A 19,534-nucleotide genomic window follows, 5' to 3' on the forward strand; every position below is an offset into this window, starting at 1 on the left:
TAATTCATCTTATTGTACATTTTATTAATATCAACTTATTATAATTTTTACCCAAGCACAATTAGATATATTTAAGAATAAAATAGTGTATCGGCAAACATGTCAAAACCAAAAAGGACAATAATAATGAATGGGTGTATTATTTACTTTACCAAAAAATTTAAGAAATACGTAATGATTAAAAATTACAGCTATTTGTGTGAGAGACTGTATTAATGAAACGACGTTAAAAATAAGAAGTTTATATTCACATATTTTGAAGTAGTTAAACTATTTAAACTATTTATAAGGTGCGTTCGATATTGAAACGATTTCATACAATAATTTAAGCGAAACACAAAACACAAAGTACACTCATTTTATAGTTTCAAAAATATTATGTGAAGTACAAATGATTTTCTACACAAACAAACGCATGGGTGATATATGAAATGAATTGAAAAAAAAAAGGTATTCTGCAATAAGATAAAAAAAACAAACATCTTGTATAAGATTGTCTCACCATGAGACGAGCTCATGTATTAGTTCATTTCTTTAATTGATTACTTTAAGATCGTAAGTGATCGTTTTAAAGTTATAAGTTACACTCAAAAACTATAAAAAAATGATTATTTTAAAATTATAAGTGATCACTTTAAGGTTATAAGTAATCACTTTAAAACAGAATATGTGTATTGTGCCAGCCCAATATAGACTCATCTAAGAATTATTGAAAAAAATAACATCATGTATAATTGGTGGATATTTGACCTCAACCCTAACACTTTTGATTTCAATGCAATCCAATGATACCGGACTGAATTCCACACTTATCGAAAGTAGAGAGTCAAATGGTAACATCATGAACATGGGCTTAAACCCAATTATGGATAATATAATTGGTCAATATAAGGTTTGATTGTGAAATTTAGTATATTTAATTAGGTATATATATAATCATCAATATTTTACGATGAGACTATTTCTATTAAACTGATTAAATATACACTTTTAATGTTATATTGATCACTTGTAATCTTAAGGTGGTCAATTAAAATCTTAAAGTGAGTAATTGTAATCTTACAGTAGTCACTTTTTATAGTCTTAATTAAAATAGTCACTTACTCTCTTAAATTAATCAGTTAGAAAAATAAATTGATCGTATGAGTCCATGTCATGATGAGACGATTTCTTATAAGACGAAATAATTTCCTCCTACGGACAGAGGAAGCATTGTGATTTTGTCCAACTCAAATTAATTCAAGATAAAAAAAATAATTAATGATGTATAAAAATAAACATTCTTAAAACAAGAATTTAGTCTATATTTGAAACTCCATATAATTTGCATTTTATGTACAACACTCCATCAACACTAAAGTCAATAGGTAAATTTACATTGAGCTTTCTAGCTTTACTATATCATTTATAAAACCCTTTCAACACTCATATCACTCTAGATTTGACAAAAACATGGTAATAGAGAAAACCCAAAATTAAAATATAATAATAATAATTAAATAAAAAACTAAATTTCCACCAAAAACAACCATGCTTCGAAATGTGATTTCATCAAACTTTTCGAGAGTTCTTTTTCATATGATTGCCCTTCTACTTTGCACCCTCACCGTAAGAGGGTGAGCCATCTCACATGAGAGTTTCAACACTTCGGACAAGTCCACCGTGGCATCTTTTGATGACGTCACCCACTCATACTCATGTAGTAATGATGCCACCCAAAAGCTCACCGTTGCAAGCCCAAGGGCTTTTCCGGGGCAGGCCCGTCTGCCCGACCCAAATGGGGCGAGCCTCAAGTCGGACCCGAGGACCGAGAAGTCGCTCTCAGGGCCGGATCCCAAGAACCGGTTCGGGTTAAACACATCGGGTTCGGGCCAAACTTGTGGGTCTCGGGTAATGGCCCACATGTCCACCATGGCAGTGGTCCCAGATGGAATGTGATGTCCATCAACAATAGTGTCTTCAATAGCCAAACGGGCCCATGAGAGAAGTGGGCCTGGAGGATGGAGCCTAAGGACTTCTTTAATCACAGCCGTCAAATAAACCAATGATGTGATGTCGGACTCAGAAACCGCACGTGCCCTCCCCACGATGTTGTCTAACTCATCATGTACCCTTGATTGAATATCAGGATGCATCACTAGTCTTGCTAAGATCCACTCGATTAAAACTGCCACCGTGTCAGTTCCTCTAAATATCATTTCCTGTTAATTAGGGAGTACAAATATTGATTTAGATTTTTAATGACTTTTAAGTCAATACTTAAAAACAATAAATTTTTACTAGATTTATACACAATTTTTTTTAATAAAAAGCAAACAATCAACAAAAACAATGGATTTAAAAATTTATGTAACTATAAGATTTGATAGTAAAGACTAGTTAAACAAGTCATCATGCAATCGTGTATATCTATATTAACGATAGCTGTCGATTTAAAAATGCATACAACAAAAAGATTGATAGTAGCAATTAGTCAAATAAGTTAACTTGCAATTGCGTAGATTTATAATTTTTTGAATAAAAGAACAAACCACACATAATGGTGAATTTCAAAATCTATATAACAAAAAGGATCGATAATAATAAGTAGTTAAACAAGCCAACATGCGATAATTGTGATTAAAATATTTATCATAACTTTTAGTATTATAATTTATATTATTTTTTTGAAAAAAAATAATTGACATTAATTAATAAGATTAAGCAAGGCAAGAAGACATCAAAGATTTAGAGAATCTCAAATGATATGATACGACATTGTCAATTAAAAAAAACACTATATGAACTTGGAAGTACCATCTGGCCCTTATGAAAGTGATACCATGTATTCTTATTAGCTTTAGGCCTTTTCTTTATTTAGTGAAAGTGGAACCCATTTTTTTTTTATCTCTTTTTTAAATGCAAATCCCTTTCCTAACTTTAATTTTATTGCCTTATACTTTATTATTATTCACTAGTTAACAGTGATGAATACAATTTTTATTCTTTTTTACAATATGAAATTTAACTTCATAAATAAAGTATGTAAGTTACAATTTTTAATCTAAAGAACTCACGTAATAATCATTTATACAGTGTATGTAATAAAATACAAACTAAATCTTAAACCTTAACAAAGTTGGTCAATGACGAGTTTTATATATACAATTATAGTTGCACTTTTCATTCATATTTTATAATATTTATAATAATTTTTACATATATTATTCATTTATATACTTAGTTTAATGTTATATATAATAGTACCCGTACAAACTATGTCCTATTGTCCACAAATTTTAATTTCGAAAGCATCAACCATTAATCCTTACTACATCTCGTCTTTTTAAATTCGTTATATTTAGTTAAAAATTATAAGAATTTTGTAAATAAATTTTTATCCTACATTTATTTATTTCTATTTATAGTAATTTCTTAGTTTTACATCCGTTATTACTTGACCAATATGTGACGCACGTGGGACCTCGACGCATGCATCTCCTTAAATAGAGAAAACAAAACTTATTTTTTTTTAGAAAAATAAATCTTTTATGCACAAAAAAACACTTACCCAAAGGACGGCGATCATATCATAATCGGAAAGCTTATCCGAGCCTTGAAGGGATAATAACACATCAACAAAATCCCGGTTTGATTGAACCGAATTAGACCGGTGATCATCAATAATCCGGCTAACAAATCGGTTCACTTTAGGTACAAGTTCACTACATCTGAACCGGATTTTTTGAAAGTCAAAATCAGATAACCAAGAAATATGATCACCCAAATTTAACATACCAAGTAAATCATACCCTTCTCCTACCATTTTTCTTAACTCTTCACTCTCAATATTTTCCGGGCAAGAAAGCCCGTACTTTCGCCCAAAAACCAAGCCCATCATGTTACCCAACGAGGCCCGTCGAAGAATATCTCGCAGTTGAAACGGGCCTTGTTGGGCTCCAAAATGGGCCGCCATGGATTCAGCGATGGTATATCTTTGTGACTCAGAAGCCTTAATTTGTTTCGGGCTAAACATATGGGTTGCAGCAATTCTACGTAGGGTCCGCCAGTATACACCATACGGGGCAAACCCGATAGCTCGATTAAACATTAAACTGTAAGCGGATTCTTTAATGGGTCTATCAGCAAAATTTGAAGAGTGAAGAATTTCTTTCGCTACTTCATGGTGGCACGTGACGATCACGCGTGTTTCACCGAGACTGAAAGCCATTAAGCGGTTAGCATCATGGGTTTGGGCTTTAGCGGTTATTTTACGATGGGCTAAGCCCATCATGAGACCCATACTGCCAAAAACTGGCCAACCTCTTGGGCCAGGGATGGGCTTTTTAGCCCAATGAAAAACATGGGTTAACCTGTATTTTCCCCAAGCTGGGCCTCCAGGGTAAGCCCAGTGAATTAGGGCCATGGTTAGCCAAACTATGGCTATAACAAAGAAGGAGAAAAGTATGTTGAAGGTTGTAAAATGATTGCATTTACTAAAAAGGGCAAGTACCCAAATTGTGTCTATATTTGTACTCATTTTTATTATTTTGTTAAAAAAAAATTTTGATGATTTTTTTGGGTTTTATTATAGAAATTTAACAAGTGTTTGTGGAGGGAGTGAGAGTAGTATAGGAGAAGAGAAGAGAAAAGGTTGAGTTTGGTGAATGAAATGAAGGGGGTATTGAGGCTTTATATAAGGGTTAGCAACAAGACAAAGTACCACAAAATAATTAAAAAAATTAAGGGAATCAGAAAAAATTATAATTAAATTGAAGGTTTCTGGTATCCTAATTATATTGGAGACCGTTATATAACATGGGATGTAAACAGTATTTAACATCCATGACCAAATTTAAGTACACTTTTATTAATATTTTATTTTAATTTTTTTATTATGAAAAGTACTTTTATATTATATATTTATTTGGATTCATGTCAAATCACATTTAGTCATGTATCATTTTTTAAGAGTAGACTAGAGAATTCCAATAAATATGGAGAACAGAAAATTAATTATATTTGTATGATCAACGGGGTGATAGTTAAACTCTTCTTATTTACATCACATATTATTGATATATAGAACGTTATATTTATATTATAATATTATTTAAAGCATAATAAGAAGAAAAATAAACTTAAAATCTTTAGACTTGTTGATAAATCTCTTTTATGTATACATATGTATGGAATTAATTTTTTGATTTGCTTTGTAGGCCTAATCACCATTCACCAAGCTTGAATGTCCCTTTTATCTTAAATCTTATATGTTTGATCAGTATTGATTACGTTTATATTGTATAATAATATGACTATATTAGACCTTAAATTAAGACATGTCACAACTCAAGTTTCTTCTATTAACTTCACACGAATAACATATAAGACTTAAGAGTGCATCTTATCCCCGAGCCATCAACCTGAGTACTTCTATTCTCTTAAAAGATCACCTTTCGATAAAATTATCTCTCGTCGATAAGTCTTATATAAAAATTTTTGTATTCAAAACTTTAATTATTTTGACTTTTTCAACTTGGTTTCTAGGTATGATGCTTAGAGGGTTATGGTGGTTAAGATAAAACTTGTACAATGGATTAGATGAGGGCCTGGTCGAACTCAGATTAAATAGAAACAAGTTGGGTGGGACAAGCTCAAGTAAAAGTAAAATTTGCTCAAATGGGCCGAGTCGGCCTCAAATAAAAATAAGTCGAGGTTGGGCCGAGCTAAAATAAAAAAAAAAATAGAGTCAATGGGTTGGGTCCTCTGGCCCGCTCTAATTTGATTTAGTCCTTTTATAATTGTATTCTTTTAAAATAAGTTTATATTAGAATTAAGTAAAATGTCTTATAATTTAATTATTTATTTTTGTTATTTATAATCAAATTATTGACTATTATAAATATAAAGTATGTACCATAGTTGAAGCAAAAAGATTATAATAAAGACTCGTTTAAGGACCGTTTTTAGCTCGTTTCATTTATCTAAATATAAGATCCATGTAAAACTCGGCGCATTTAAAGCCCGGTGCACAGCTCCAGTCATGATTTATGACTCCTGTTAATTAGTTTTTCTTTCTTAGTTTTTTATAAATTAAAAATTAAAAATATTCATTTAGACTTAGGGAATATAAAGAAAAAGCATAATCAATAGAGATTACTATTTACGGATTTAGTATTACTGATGATACTATGCTCAAGGATACGTTACATTGCCATGGATGGTGTATCAATAATGCTAGGTTTACTATTGCAATGCTATTGACGTACTACTATTCACGTACTATTCCAATAATGTTTGTGCTAAAGTTTATCTCTAAGATGTTTATACTTCAACGATTAATAACGCACAACATGTAAAAGCCTAAAATTATATGTATAAAAATATCATAAACACCGTAAATTGTTAATGATCTTTGGTAGTCATGTTTAATATTGGAAATACTATTAACCGGAATTATAAGTTAGGTCTTTTAAATGCAATTTATTGTAATTTATGTGATTTCTCTTTGCTTCTTCATATATAGATGAGAAATAAAGACAAAAAAAACTTTCAAATGAAATGGCATATTTGTTTGACATATTCTCGTTTTCCCTTATTCTATTTGATATAGACTCATATGTGAATAACCTCTCCAACTTCATAATCTTGTATTGATTTATACTTTTTCGAAATAGAAATTTTTAGAGCTTGATGGAAGATGATAAATTCATGTTCCAATATACCACTACTTTCTTCATGTTTCTAGAGATATAGAAGAACACCTTCTATCATTAGATATACAATTTGATCATTTGAAATTGCATATCTTCTTTCTCTTGTGGATCAAGTTAATGACACTTGTTCTTATTGCAATTGTTATTGAGGTTGTTGAATTTGATCAAGAGAAGAAACAACATTGTCTTGATGAGGTTACGTTCGTCATATATCTTTTGAGAAACATATATATATATATATATATATATATATATATATATATATATATATATATATATATGAATTGGTTTAGGAGTTGAGACCGTTTTTTCCTCAAAGAAATTATGTCTAACTTTATTTCTCCCCTCAAACTCAACAACCTTAATGAACTCAACAGTTTCCATCTAAAACTAACCTTAGAAGTAGGATAAATTTTATAACCCTAAAAGTTTCTGGAATGTATATATTTATGATCATCAGATTTAAGTGAATTCAAAAGATTTCATATTAATTTGGAATTGGATCACTTATATACTTGTCAATACGATACTCTTTTACTGCTTCACCACAGAACCGGCTTTCTTAACCAACAAATTAAGAAAACTCACCGAGACAAAATTCTTCCATCTCGATGTCACACTAATTAACACGCCTATATATCTATTCTAAAAATTCAACATGTTACTCAAGGTGTTGCTCCATTGTATATGTATTTTCCAGGTCAAACCTTCGACTTCGATATTATTATTGGGCCCATTAGCCGTGAATAATCTGCATTAATATGATATTGTTCCCTTTGGTCAAGCCCGCACATACTTATTTTTTGGTACCTCCCAAAAGATCTCATACTTAGTTGGATAATTTTATGTTTGTCAATATTTTTTTTTCAATGTGGAACATCGTTCCTCCAAGATTGTTGATAAATGTTGGTTGTATACTTGCATGAATTCAATAATTTTGCCAAAAAAAAAAACCATTTCATTATTCTTCCATTATGAAAAGAAAGGAAAATTGGACATTATAATCTAATATTTCATTCGTCTGATGTGGATAATCCCTTATATAAAATTTTATTCACCACAACGGTAGCCTGCAGTGTACGTGTAGCTGTGAGTTGGGGTGTGCAAAATGAGATTGTACCGGCGGTCCGGACCGAAACTAGTAGAGACCGGACCAAACTAATTACAACCAAGCCGGGCTTCGGGTCTCACAATTCTTCATTTTGGGTTTTCGTTTGATACGGTCTAAGCCCCGAAAAATCCTAGTTTGATAGGATTAGACTGGATATATATATAAATAATTTTCAAGAGGAATAATATTTGAGATTTTCATGTATATACTTTATCTAAAGGGCGCATTATATTTCTTATTTCTAAAAAAAAATTTTAACTCAAATGTTATAATTTAGTAATTATTGATTTGCTTAAAAATTTCAAAATTTTTCATCTTTTAATTTATATTTAGTATTAAAAATTGCATCCGGTCTAATCGGTCTCAACTAGGATCAGGAGGAAACCGGGACCGGACGGGATAAAATCAGTCTAATCTCCGGTCTTATCATATTTTTAAAAATTTAGTCTTCAGTTCGAATTTGGACCGCCCCTAGGTGTGAGTCGAATACAAGGAAGCTAATTTAAATACCTTTGTGCTACTCTAAATGTTACACTGTGTGAAAAAAAATATATATGAAATATGGTTTTTAGTTTTTATAAATAAACTACTTAGGATTAAATCTTAATGTTTTAAGCAACATAATTGAAAAATGGTCTAGGTATATTGGGTATCACTTAATTCTCATACGGATGACAATTACTACTCAACATCTAGAAATTGTAGATCAAAAAACATAATTAAAAGTGATCTACATGAATTTAAGTTCTTATGATATCAATTGACTAATCACCCAGTTAATTTTTATGTCAAACACTCACTATATTGATTAAATTGATAAGAAATTAACTAAGGTTTATCCTAAAACTGAGTTACTGCGCAACTAATTTCAAACTCTTGCTATATTGGTTAGGCTAGCTAAGTTAATAAGGAGGAGGGGGTGGATGGGAATGTGGTGGATATGAGTTTTGGTTGGGGTGGGGAGAGGTTGAGAATTCTTTTAATTCTTTTTAAATATGTATTTTTTTGTTTTAAAAAATATATTTATTGAAAGAGAATGGCTCGGACCCAACAATGGTAGAAAACAATGTAAAAGATGAGGGAAAAACAGAGCAATAAATAAGAGACACACAAGCAATCAAGACAATGTGTTTATGAGGTATCAATGAATACCTCCCCCTCAAATAGAGTATCTTATCATTAATATAATCTCAATTACACTAATTACTCAACTTATAATAGTTAAGAGCTCACTCTTAACCCATAAAGGTTTCCCTTTTAATGGTAAAACTCCACAAATGGCACTAATACAAAAAAAACACTATAATGGCTAGTGTATTTGCCTCTTCACTTACTTCTAGTGATGTTCTAAGGCTCCCTTATATAGCTTAGCACATATTAGAAGCCCGCGGACCAATGTCTTAAAGCCCAAACAAATCCTGCAACAAAACAGAATATGTGTCAGTGAGTGGTCTTGTATCCCGCTCGACCCGAGAAATAGTGCTCGACTAGTAGAGCAGACTCACTGAACCTACTGACCAAAACTGGGTCATCCGCTCAATCGAGCCACACCTGCTCGACCAGTCGAGCGGGCCTTCAGTGGCTCCTGTCTTCTACTACCTTGCTCGAGTAATCAGCACCTTGAGCTTGTCTTTGTTCTTCGTCGCACACTCATCACGACACCCTGAAAACCTTCCATATGAGGGTGATTTGACGCTTGCTCTAACATTCATAAATAGAAATATTGACATTCCAAGTTAATTATGTATGCTGGAAGCGAATTAATAATAAATGTTGAATTATTAAAAATTAATTTGAAAATGAGATTATTCATAATGAGCGAGTAAAAAATTAAATATTAATGTTTACTTTTCCTAGAAGAAAAGAATAATCATAACTAATTTATCCAAAAACATGCATTCTATGTTAACGTAATGGGGTTTTGTTTCGACATCTTGTCGCTATCTTCAACATGTGGTGAACAATTTTAATGCTACGTTAATCTTACAAAATTCATGTAAACCCATGATATATATATATATATATATATATATATATATATATATATATATATATATATATATATATATATATATATATATATATATATATATATATATATATATATATATATGTATATATATATATATATATATATATATATATATATATATATTCTTCCAAACATAATGTGTTTTGTTTTATGTGATTCCCCTTTATTTATGCAAGCGCTAATTTATAATGATGTCACATAGGTCAATCGACATCAATTTAATCCAAAATGTAATTAAGTAGTTCTAAAGAAATTCACCAAGATTATTTGATAAGTGCATTATATTTCACATTAGAGATTAAGATTACGTTGACATTGTCAATGTTAAATTCACCTTTCATTTTGTTCTAATGTTGAAATAGATTTGATAGAACTTTTAAGAGAGAAGTTAGAGAAATGGTAAAGAGATATGAGTTAAGTACAATTTTGAATTTCACAATGAATAGGTGATGAATAGGCGATAATGAATAACAATGCACAACAAGAATGTGAATATCCTTTTTTCACGATAAATTTTCTAATCTACAATTTATTAGTTTTCTATTTTATTGGTGATAGCATTAATCATAATTTTTTTTTAATATGTTTAAAAATATTTTGGGAATCAATGAGCTCGCGGGTTGTGGTCATTAGCACTTCAAATTGTGCAATGGAATAAATCTATTCTAGCAAACAAAGAACCACGGTAGGTTAAACTAATCGGCCAATCGAGAGGTGATTGGCTCAGCCAAAATGATCAAAATATAGCATTTCCAACTTCTTTGGGAGGCCCAAGCCCAAGGATAAAGAAATCATACTCTATTTTTTATGCTTATATCTGAAGAAAGAGAAATACCATATCAAAAAACCATGCATTTGCTAATCAAATCCAGGGCCGACCTAAAGATTTTAAAGGCTCAAAGCGAAAGTTAAATTATGCGTCCCAACTCCTAAATATATACTACTATAAAACTTAGGTTAATATTTATTAAATAATAGTGAAATAGAAAATAAATATATGCACCTATATGTAATATAAAATCATAGAAAATGTATTTACTAGCAATCTTAGATGCAAAATTACTAGTAAAATGTCTAATAAAGAAAACTATAAGTGATAATAGTCTATGTTCAATTAAAATTACTAAATTAACTCTTGTTTTGCAATAATTAGTGTTGTGGTAAGATATATGTTCAATTATCAAATGTATTAGCTTATATTTATATTAATAAACTTTTCTTAAATATATATTTATCTATAAGATATAAAATTTGTATAGGCATGTAGATAAATACAATCCATATACATTCCGCTATAATTAGAGTACTTTGTTAATTCTTAATAATGTAAAACAAAAATAAGAGCTTGAGCATAGTCATCCAACTACTACAAGTTAGAACTATTCAAATTAGTACACTTTGACTTCCTAATCAATGTACTAAACGATCCAATAGATTATAATACAGGGAAAATACGAATATGCATTTTCACAATAAAAAATTAAAAAAATTATGACCTAATACATAATTTTATAGATTACTTAATTACTATCAATTGATTTTAAGATAAAATACATACTATATGTTAATCAATCGTTAAATTCTCATCCATTTTATGTTATACTTTTCTTGTCTATAAAACATGATAAAATTTTCTTTAAAACAAGATAAATTTTTTTTCATCCGATTTATAATTATTTCTACATTATAATATATTTTATAAAATAATTAATAAATCATTTAATTGTCCTTGCTTTAATCTTCTTACATACGAACCTCATTAAATCTTACATTTTTGTCATTGTTTTTAAAGACAATACTAATATGTTCCGATCAATTAGTCATTTTCTTAATTTATACCCATCTATGTCAATTGTCGAGCTAAATGATGCAAATATTTTATTTCCTCAGATTGTTCCTAATGACTCATTTACCATTTGCACACTTGCAGAGACAACATTTTAATACTTACTATATCTAATTGTATATAATTAAAAATTATGAAAAGTTAATATTAATAATTCTTTAATTGAGACGAATGAAACAAAATTTCACTTGAATGTGTTTTAAATTATATGTTAAGAATATAATATAAATTAAGAGTGCTATGTGAGTAGTTATAAAAAATAAATGGGACTACAACTATTCATTTAGATTATTGGATCGAGTTGGGTTAAATGTTCCGGATCAGTCTAAAATAAATCTTGTGTCCAAAATAATTTTTATATAATTTTAAATTAATTTTAAAGTCAGTATAAATCAAATTTAATTAAAAATTCAAATAAATATTAATCGTCAAGTTTATTTAAACACCTTTAAATATAACCCCTACAAAAAATAGGTGGGACTACTAGAAAGACTCAATTACCACTTGGAGGTGTTTGGAGGAAAACAAAATCACAACCGCATGAAAACAACGCGCTGGTTAAATTGGGGGGAACAGAAAATTTAATTGTTGGCGTCATTTTCACCTGAAGCAGTCAACACAAGAAGTTTGACTTTTATTCTGAAACGTTCTTCCTGTGTTGGCCACTTAGACAGCAAATCATAATCTTATAACATAATTTTATTCTTAATTATATTTAGTTTTTGGTGGTCAGTACTTTGGGATACGTATACAACAGTAGAATTCTCCGTATTTTTCGTTCCAATAAAACTTGGATGTAGTTTCCGATAAAACTTTCATCTTAATAAGAGTAAAGCGGGCTATTATCTGAGGCATTATATTTTTAGGGTCCTGAAAATTTATTTTTAACTATAAGGTTAATATTATTTTGAATTAAATTTAAATATAACTTATACTTTTTGACAAGTAATAAGAGTTATTAATCTTTTTATAGAGTAGTTGAAATATCAAAAATAAAAAGTAGTAATATATTATTCATTATGCTTTAAGTTTTTAAGTATCTTTTTATCTCTTGCCTCAAAGTCTAAAAATAAAAAGTAATAATATATTAGTCAACTCCTCTCTAATTCTTTATTGTGAAATCACACGTGAGTTATGTGGTTATTTTTCAACAATATTACTATTTTGAATTTTGGTTCACCAATTTCACAAATTAGGGGTTTCATAGTAAATCAAATTTTGTGATAATAAGTAAAGATATAAAGTTACCTATCGTATCTTATGCCAATTAACTTGGATGTAGGATAACTTGAATGTTATGGGAGTATAATTGTATATTAAGACTTAATTGGAGAGAATTTTGATTTTAAAAAAATTATTTCGTGAGAAAAACATTTTTTATAAAACTTGTTGTGGTGAAAATGTAAATAATAATAATTTTTTAGTTGGTGTGAAAGAGGTAAGTCACAAGTCACAACTAATTCTATTAAAAAAACAATTTCTTAAAAAAAAAATATTTTTTTCAAACAAAACTACCTCTTAACAAGGATTATGTCTAGCTTTGAAGGTTAACCTAGCTATCATATCACTATAACACTTATGTTCATGTCATCATCACATAAATGGTTGTTAACATTCAAAAATTAAGATTCAAATCCTATCAATATCTTGCTCACCGTACGTGTTCTACTACTATTGTGGCTTCTTATAAACTCATAGCATGTTTACCACAATAAGTTCAAAGCTTTTGATAGTTGGATAATCGCATCTTGTTTCAATTGGAGTAAATATCAATATCTCAATCAGATTACGCATAAGATTATTCTCACTTAGTCCTATGCTTCTCTCGGTTTACGACATAATATTAATAAAAACCATATAATCATCTCTAATTATTATAAGAACTTATCAATAACTTTCTTTATATTGTTATAAATTATTTTTAAAAATTTCAATAAAAAGTACATTTATATGAAGAGTATTTTTGTAAACAATCATAAATTATAAATGTATTTAGTCAAAACTTATTATAAAAAAGTAAAGATTAAAAGTTTGAAAAACTTTTACAACTATCCATCAAGGAATAAAAAAAAATTATAACCAAAGAAATAAAAAAAAAACCTCTTTGTTATTTATATTCTCTCTAAATTTATGAATTACAATTAAGAATATATTGGTTTACCAGAGAGAGGAAATATTGATTAAATTCAAAAATGTAATTTTGTTCCCAAATAATTAATCCTCCTATAAATTATACACAATTTGTTTCACAATACTTATTAAGTTTAATATTTTATATCATAATTAAGAAAAGTAATTATGTGATGTGTACTTCATGTTCAAAATTAAAATTAAAAATTAGAGATTAACATTGCTATAGTATTTATTAATTTCTAATTTTGTTATTTGGATAAACATTAAAAATTAAAGGACTTTTAACGTTTTACTCGAAATCTCCCATTAAATTATAGAGTAATGAAATTTTTTTATTCATTTCCTCATTCGATTAAAAAACTTTCTATAAAAAGAAAAGTTTTTAAACATAATGAAAAAATAAAAACACTCAAAATAAAAATTATAATCAATATTGTAAAACAGAGTACCGAGTAAAATGCACATATGATAATGGAGTGACTAATCAATGATGTCATGAATAATAATCTTCAACAAAATCTCACGAAGATCTTCAAAGCCTGCATTTAATTAGTATCATACGGAATATTTGTTTGCATAATTTGCGTTAAAATGTTGGCAACTAAAATAATTAATTTAGTATAAATTTAAAATAGTTATTGAAGTTGACGAGTTATATTCAAGATGAATCAAGTACTAATTTTAGTGTTTACCTTCACCAATTAAATCAAAATTAATATGAAACGGTTCTTTATTATAATTTAAATAAATAATTATAATTAATTTAATTTAACCCTCTTTAATTATGAGGAGCCATGTTCCCCGCTTGTGGCAACACGTAAACCCTACCCTCGTAAGAAAATAAATTATTCTATTTTTAGCCTGCTAAACTTAAAGATTCATGAAGAACTTTCTATTACAAGTAACAAAATTGGGATTATATTTTCAGTAATATTTATGTAAATATAAAATTGTTTTGCTTAAATGAATATCATTATCAAAAGTACGGTTATATTTTGTTTAAAGGGTTGATAATTAATTGGAATTTTATTTGATTGTCTAATTGTTAAATTAGACTTAATATAATATACTATTTTTTTTGGTACAATAGTCAATTTATTTATTAATTAGACCTATAATATAATAATTTTTGGTACAATAATTAATCAGCTAATTGATTTATTAGTTAATAAAATCATGATAGCATTATGTGCTTCAAAGATTTCTACAAGGATAAGGAAAGACTGTTTCACAAGATCTTCTCATGATCTATCGAATAGCATGCTTATGTAAGTGAAAACTCATTACAATGACTTTTTTTATATAAAAAAAGTTATATTCAGGTAATAGAGAGAAATATGACCTATTTTGTTAACTAGTACTAATTTCTTGATAAAATTTATTGAATTTATAATTTAGAAATAGTTTTATAACACCAAAAAATAATCGCTTTTATTCCACAATCAACTAAATAATTTTAAATTCAGGTTGAATATAAAGAAACAAACAAATTGAATGTCAAAATATAATTAAAGTCTATTTAATGATAAAGTATTTAACATATTAGGTGGATCAACAATAATTTATAAGTGAACAATTTTTAAAGCTTTAGCGGATTCCTATTTGTTTTGATGTACTACATAATATCAGAACGTGAATTTGAGATGGTTTTACTTTTCAATCACATTTTTTAAAGAGTAAATTGAGTTATTCAATACATTTTCTACTTAAAGTATTTTTTTATATTGCTATACGCTCTTATCAAAACTAAGAATGTCACCTTTTGAACTCATCATTATTATCGTCATTATACCGTCCATAGAAAATTATGAGCACAGTCTGAAAAGAGAAGGAAGGTGGCAACTCATACCCATAAAAAAGATAGAATTAACCTAAATATTCCTATATGATAATTTATTGGAGAATTTTCTTATGCCAATGCATTTAAATTTAGTTGCACAAGAACTAGTGTTAGCAACAAATTTTGACATATACCCTCTCTTTATGTAAAAAAATACCATATAATTCAAATATGTAATAGTTTTTCATGTCTTTTACTGCTTTCTTATATGGACATAGCGAGTATATACTGGACTTGATCACTCTAAACGATTACAAGTTGCATGCATCTAGGTTCTCAATCATCATCTTATTTGCCTTCTAATATAATAGCTTATAGAAATGTTGAAGTAAGTACCAAAACTATTAGCAATACAGATGACTTTGAACGTATAATCGAACATGCTTTATCTTGTACGTTGGAAAAAAGAAGATAGAGATGTGTCGGGTTATGGTGAATAAATGTTTGGGTAGATACATGAGGTGATGGATATGGGACTTCACTAAGGATGGAAGACCATGCCTTGAACGAGGTAATACATGATAGGTAGGTTGCTCGATCGAGCAGATGATGACTCGTTCGAGCATGGTTGTCACATCACTTACGGGCACTTCAACTGTTTTTGTTACATTAAGAGTGTAATAAAAGGCTCGATAAATCTGTAATTAATTGCTACTTTATTGGGAGTTAATGTGTGACTTAATGGAGCATTATTTCTCTAATTTATTGCTACATTATTGTAGAGTTAATGTGTGATTTATTAGGGCATTATTTCTTTAATTAATTGCAACATTATTGTAAAGTTAATGTGTGATTCTAGAATGTAGTATACCCTTTATAAAAGAGGCTTATGCATTCACAGAATCAACGCACAACATTGAATGAATGTTAGTGTAAAGTGAGGGGCTAGGGTGTTTACCAAGAGAATTTTCTATCTTTGTATCAGTATTGTGGGATCTCCATTGTCGGGAGATATTTGGTTTGAGAGGTTGTTCTCAATTAGGAAGGGTTATTTATATTTGTATAGTTGAATCCAATTATAAATAAATATTTGTTGAGGGGCATATAGTAATATGTAATGAATATCAATCTATTTCAATTTTAGTTATAAGAGAACGAGAAACAAACTTATCTCACGCATATAATTTATTGATACATATAAAGTATAACTAATAGAAGTATGTTTATAAGTTATTGTTAGTGCTTGTGAATCATAAAACAAATATTGGGGTTTTAACCTCCAACTTAAACGTTTGGTAAAGTTGGCTTATATGTCATGTTGATATATCAACTTAATTAGTAAATTAATTTTTGTGGAAGTGCTAAGATATTTTTCCTTCTATCATGTTGTCCTTATTCTGACTCAAAATTTTCGATTCACAATAGCCAAGGAAGACAAATACAATCGAATCACTCAAACTTATTGTCTCAAATTCATAGAAACAACTTTTCAAACTTCAAAAATTGTACTATATGCATCTAGACTGAGACTCCCTAAGTAAACCCCACAAACAGAATACACGCATTTGGACCTGCAATACACTACTTGCACGTGCCCTATGGGTGCTCGAACGAGCAGCTACTCCTTTGCATTCATTGCTTATTGCGTGCATTTGTGTCTCGTTCAAGGCATGAACAAAGGTCTTCTTTGAGCACCTTATTGCCTTGTTCAAGGCATCTCTTGCCTTGTACAAGGCACTCCATCCAATTGCTCTCCTTGATCACTTCATAGAGTAATCTAAACCTCAATCCCTTATACTACCTTGCACACACATCATCCTCCAATGAACATGACAAAGCATGAGCTATTAGATGATCAAAGACATCTCCGATGCCAAGTGATTTGACACTTGCTTCAAAACTTAGGTATCTGATAAGGGATATTTTAATTACCGCAAGAGCACGGTTGACGTGTAGCTGTGGGTCGAACACAAGGAGGTGAATCAACCAATTTGTTTGCTTTATGACTACAAGACACGGATCAACAATTAATTGGGTCGGCAAATTAATTGAGAAGAACTTAAATGTAAATTGCAAGGAATTTAAACGTAACAATGGAGTTTTACAATAAAGAGCTCTCAATGGAGTTTCACAACAAAGTTTTTACTCAAAATTAAAACTAAAAAATTGCTTCTCTTATAAAGTAACCGCCAAAACACACAAATTAGGCACCTAACGAAAAGGCGACGACTCGTGACATCATGGGGGATGAGTCTTCGCTTTGCTACTGCCTGGGTATGAGACTTTAGTGAGTTGGCGACGAGTCGTGGCAACATTGGGGACGAGTCGTCGCTTAGCCTCTGGAATGCAGTGCTCAGATCAGAATGTAAGCGACGGGTCGTGGCATATATGAGACGACTTGTGGCTTTGGCCTGGACTATTATGCTGAGATCAGTAGATGAGCGACGAGTCGTGCATTTTATAGGTTGACTCGTCGCTTTTGTTCAGGACTATAATGCTGAGCGATAAGTAGTGGCTTTTTGGCACGGATTAGCTACGACTCGTTTCTTCCCCTTGGAGCTTGTTTGGCTCGATCTCTTCGCTACTTTTAGGGGTCTTAGGCCATTTCTCTAGGCCTTCACCTTCTTATCACGCCCGGGACCTAATAAAACTCCGATTTGCCTAAAAAATTACATAAAATACATTATTAAGCACATGAGACAAAAATTTCAAATATTACTTACAACACTACCTAAAACCCACTAAAACATCGTATAAGGAGCGTAGAAATAACACAAATAAGTGCAAATAATTGCACTTATCGGTATCGAAGATGGTTTCCAAAGGCAATCCTCTTGATAAATGCAATTATTTGAACTTATTTATATCATTTTATACTCCTTAAAGATGGTCGTTATTAGTAATTCCGTGCTTATTTTGAAGACTTATGCTACTTTACTCGTTTTGGTTATTCATGTTGATTTTGAGTGGTTTTAATTGTTTTAAGCATATTTCTTATGGTTTTAATGATCACGGAGTTTACTAATGGGATTTTAGCTCGGGTGAAGATGTTCTACAAAGAAAATGAGCAAAAGAGTAAAAGTGTATTTATAGGCAAAAGTTTTGAGGTAAAATTTGATTCATGTCTACTCTTTTGCTCATAACTTTTGATAGGAAGATTGTATTAATGAAAGGTTTGCGGCATTGAAAACTAGAGTTCAAGAGCTTTCCAAAGGTAAATTATATGCTCAATTCCGAAAATCGAACAAGAAATGACAATCGTTTGAAGTTTGCTGAAATTGTCAGCCAAAAAAGCCGACTCGGCTGCGTGGTCGTGGAAGAGGCCGCCGACTAGGCTTTTTCTTCTGGAATCCGTGCAGCCCATTTTTCAATACTTTAATTTTGTATTATTTTCTTTTATCTTTATTTTTAATTAACTTTTTAAGGTTTATTTAGTAGTTAATGAGGGGCATTTAGGTTAAGCCTCCTTGAGGAAGCATAAGGGAGGAAGATTGAAACCCTCTTCTTCTTCCTCCTTCCTTCTTCATCTTTCTCCATTGAAGACCATTTTTAATATTTGTAAGCTTTTAATTTCTTGTCTTTAATCTACTTTCTTATTATTAGTTAATCTTTCTTTATCAAATTTGTATTAGTCTAATCTTTCCTTGTCAAACTTTAATTGTTTTTCCTAAAAATTTTCATTTATTAAAAGTAGTATTGTTCTTCATATTTTTATCACTTGGATCTTTAATTGTGTGTCTCATAGTTTAATTATCATTTTTCCTTGCAAATTTCATTATTATCATCTTTTATCATGCTTATTAGTTTCATTCTGCTGTTTTTATTTATTTATTTTATTATGAATAGTAAGTAGATCCTTTTTCTAGGTTAGGTTTTGAACCTATAATTCAAGTATGATTTGATGATTGAAGGTATCTATGAAATTAGGATTAAGTGG

The 19,534-nt window shown here is 29.8% G+C and overlaps 1 protein-coding gene across 1 annotated transcript; it reads right to left on the minus strand.

Moving 5' to 3' along the window:
• Window positions 1-1,286: 1,286 nt before the first annotated feature.
• Window positions 1,287-4,657, minus strand: LOC130809668 (cytochrome P450 78A9-like). Its single transcript, XM_057675423.1, has 2 exons — window positions 3,551-4,657; window positions 1,287-2,201 (listed from the first exon to the last, which is right to left on the minus strand). The coding sequence occupies exons 1-2, from the start codon at window positions 4,517-4,519 to the stop codon at window positions 1,575-1,577; spliced, it is 1,596 nt and encodes a 531-aa protein (XP_057531406.1). The 5' UTR covers window positions 4,520-4,657; the 3' UTR covers window positions 1,287-1,574.
• Between the last annotated feature and the right edge of the window lie 14,877 nt (window positions 4,658-19,534).

The sequence above is a fragment of the Amaranthus tricolor genome, chromosome 4, assembly GCF_026212465.1.
Source record: "Amaranthus tricolor cultivar Red isolate AtriRed21 chromosome 4, ASM2621246v1, whole genome shotgun sequence".
NCBI classification, from domain to species: Eukaryota; Viridiplantae; Streptophyta; class Magnoliopsida; order Caryophyllales; family Amaranthaceae; genus Amaranthus; species Amaranthus tricolor.

Coding starts and splice junctions, on each gene's coding strand:
- LOC130809668 (XM_057675423.1), bottom strand. CDS start 4,519: ATGAGTACAAATATAGACACAATTTGGGTACTTGCCCTTTTTAGTAAA. Junction 2,202..3,550: donor ATATGATCGCCGTCCTTTGG/GTAAGTGTTTTT, acceptor CCTAATTAACAG/GAAATGATATTTAGAGGAAC.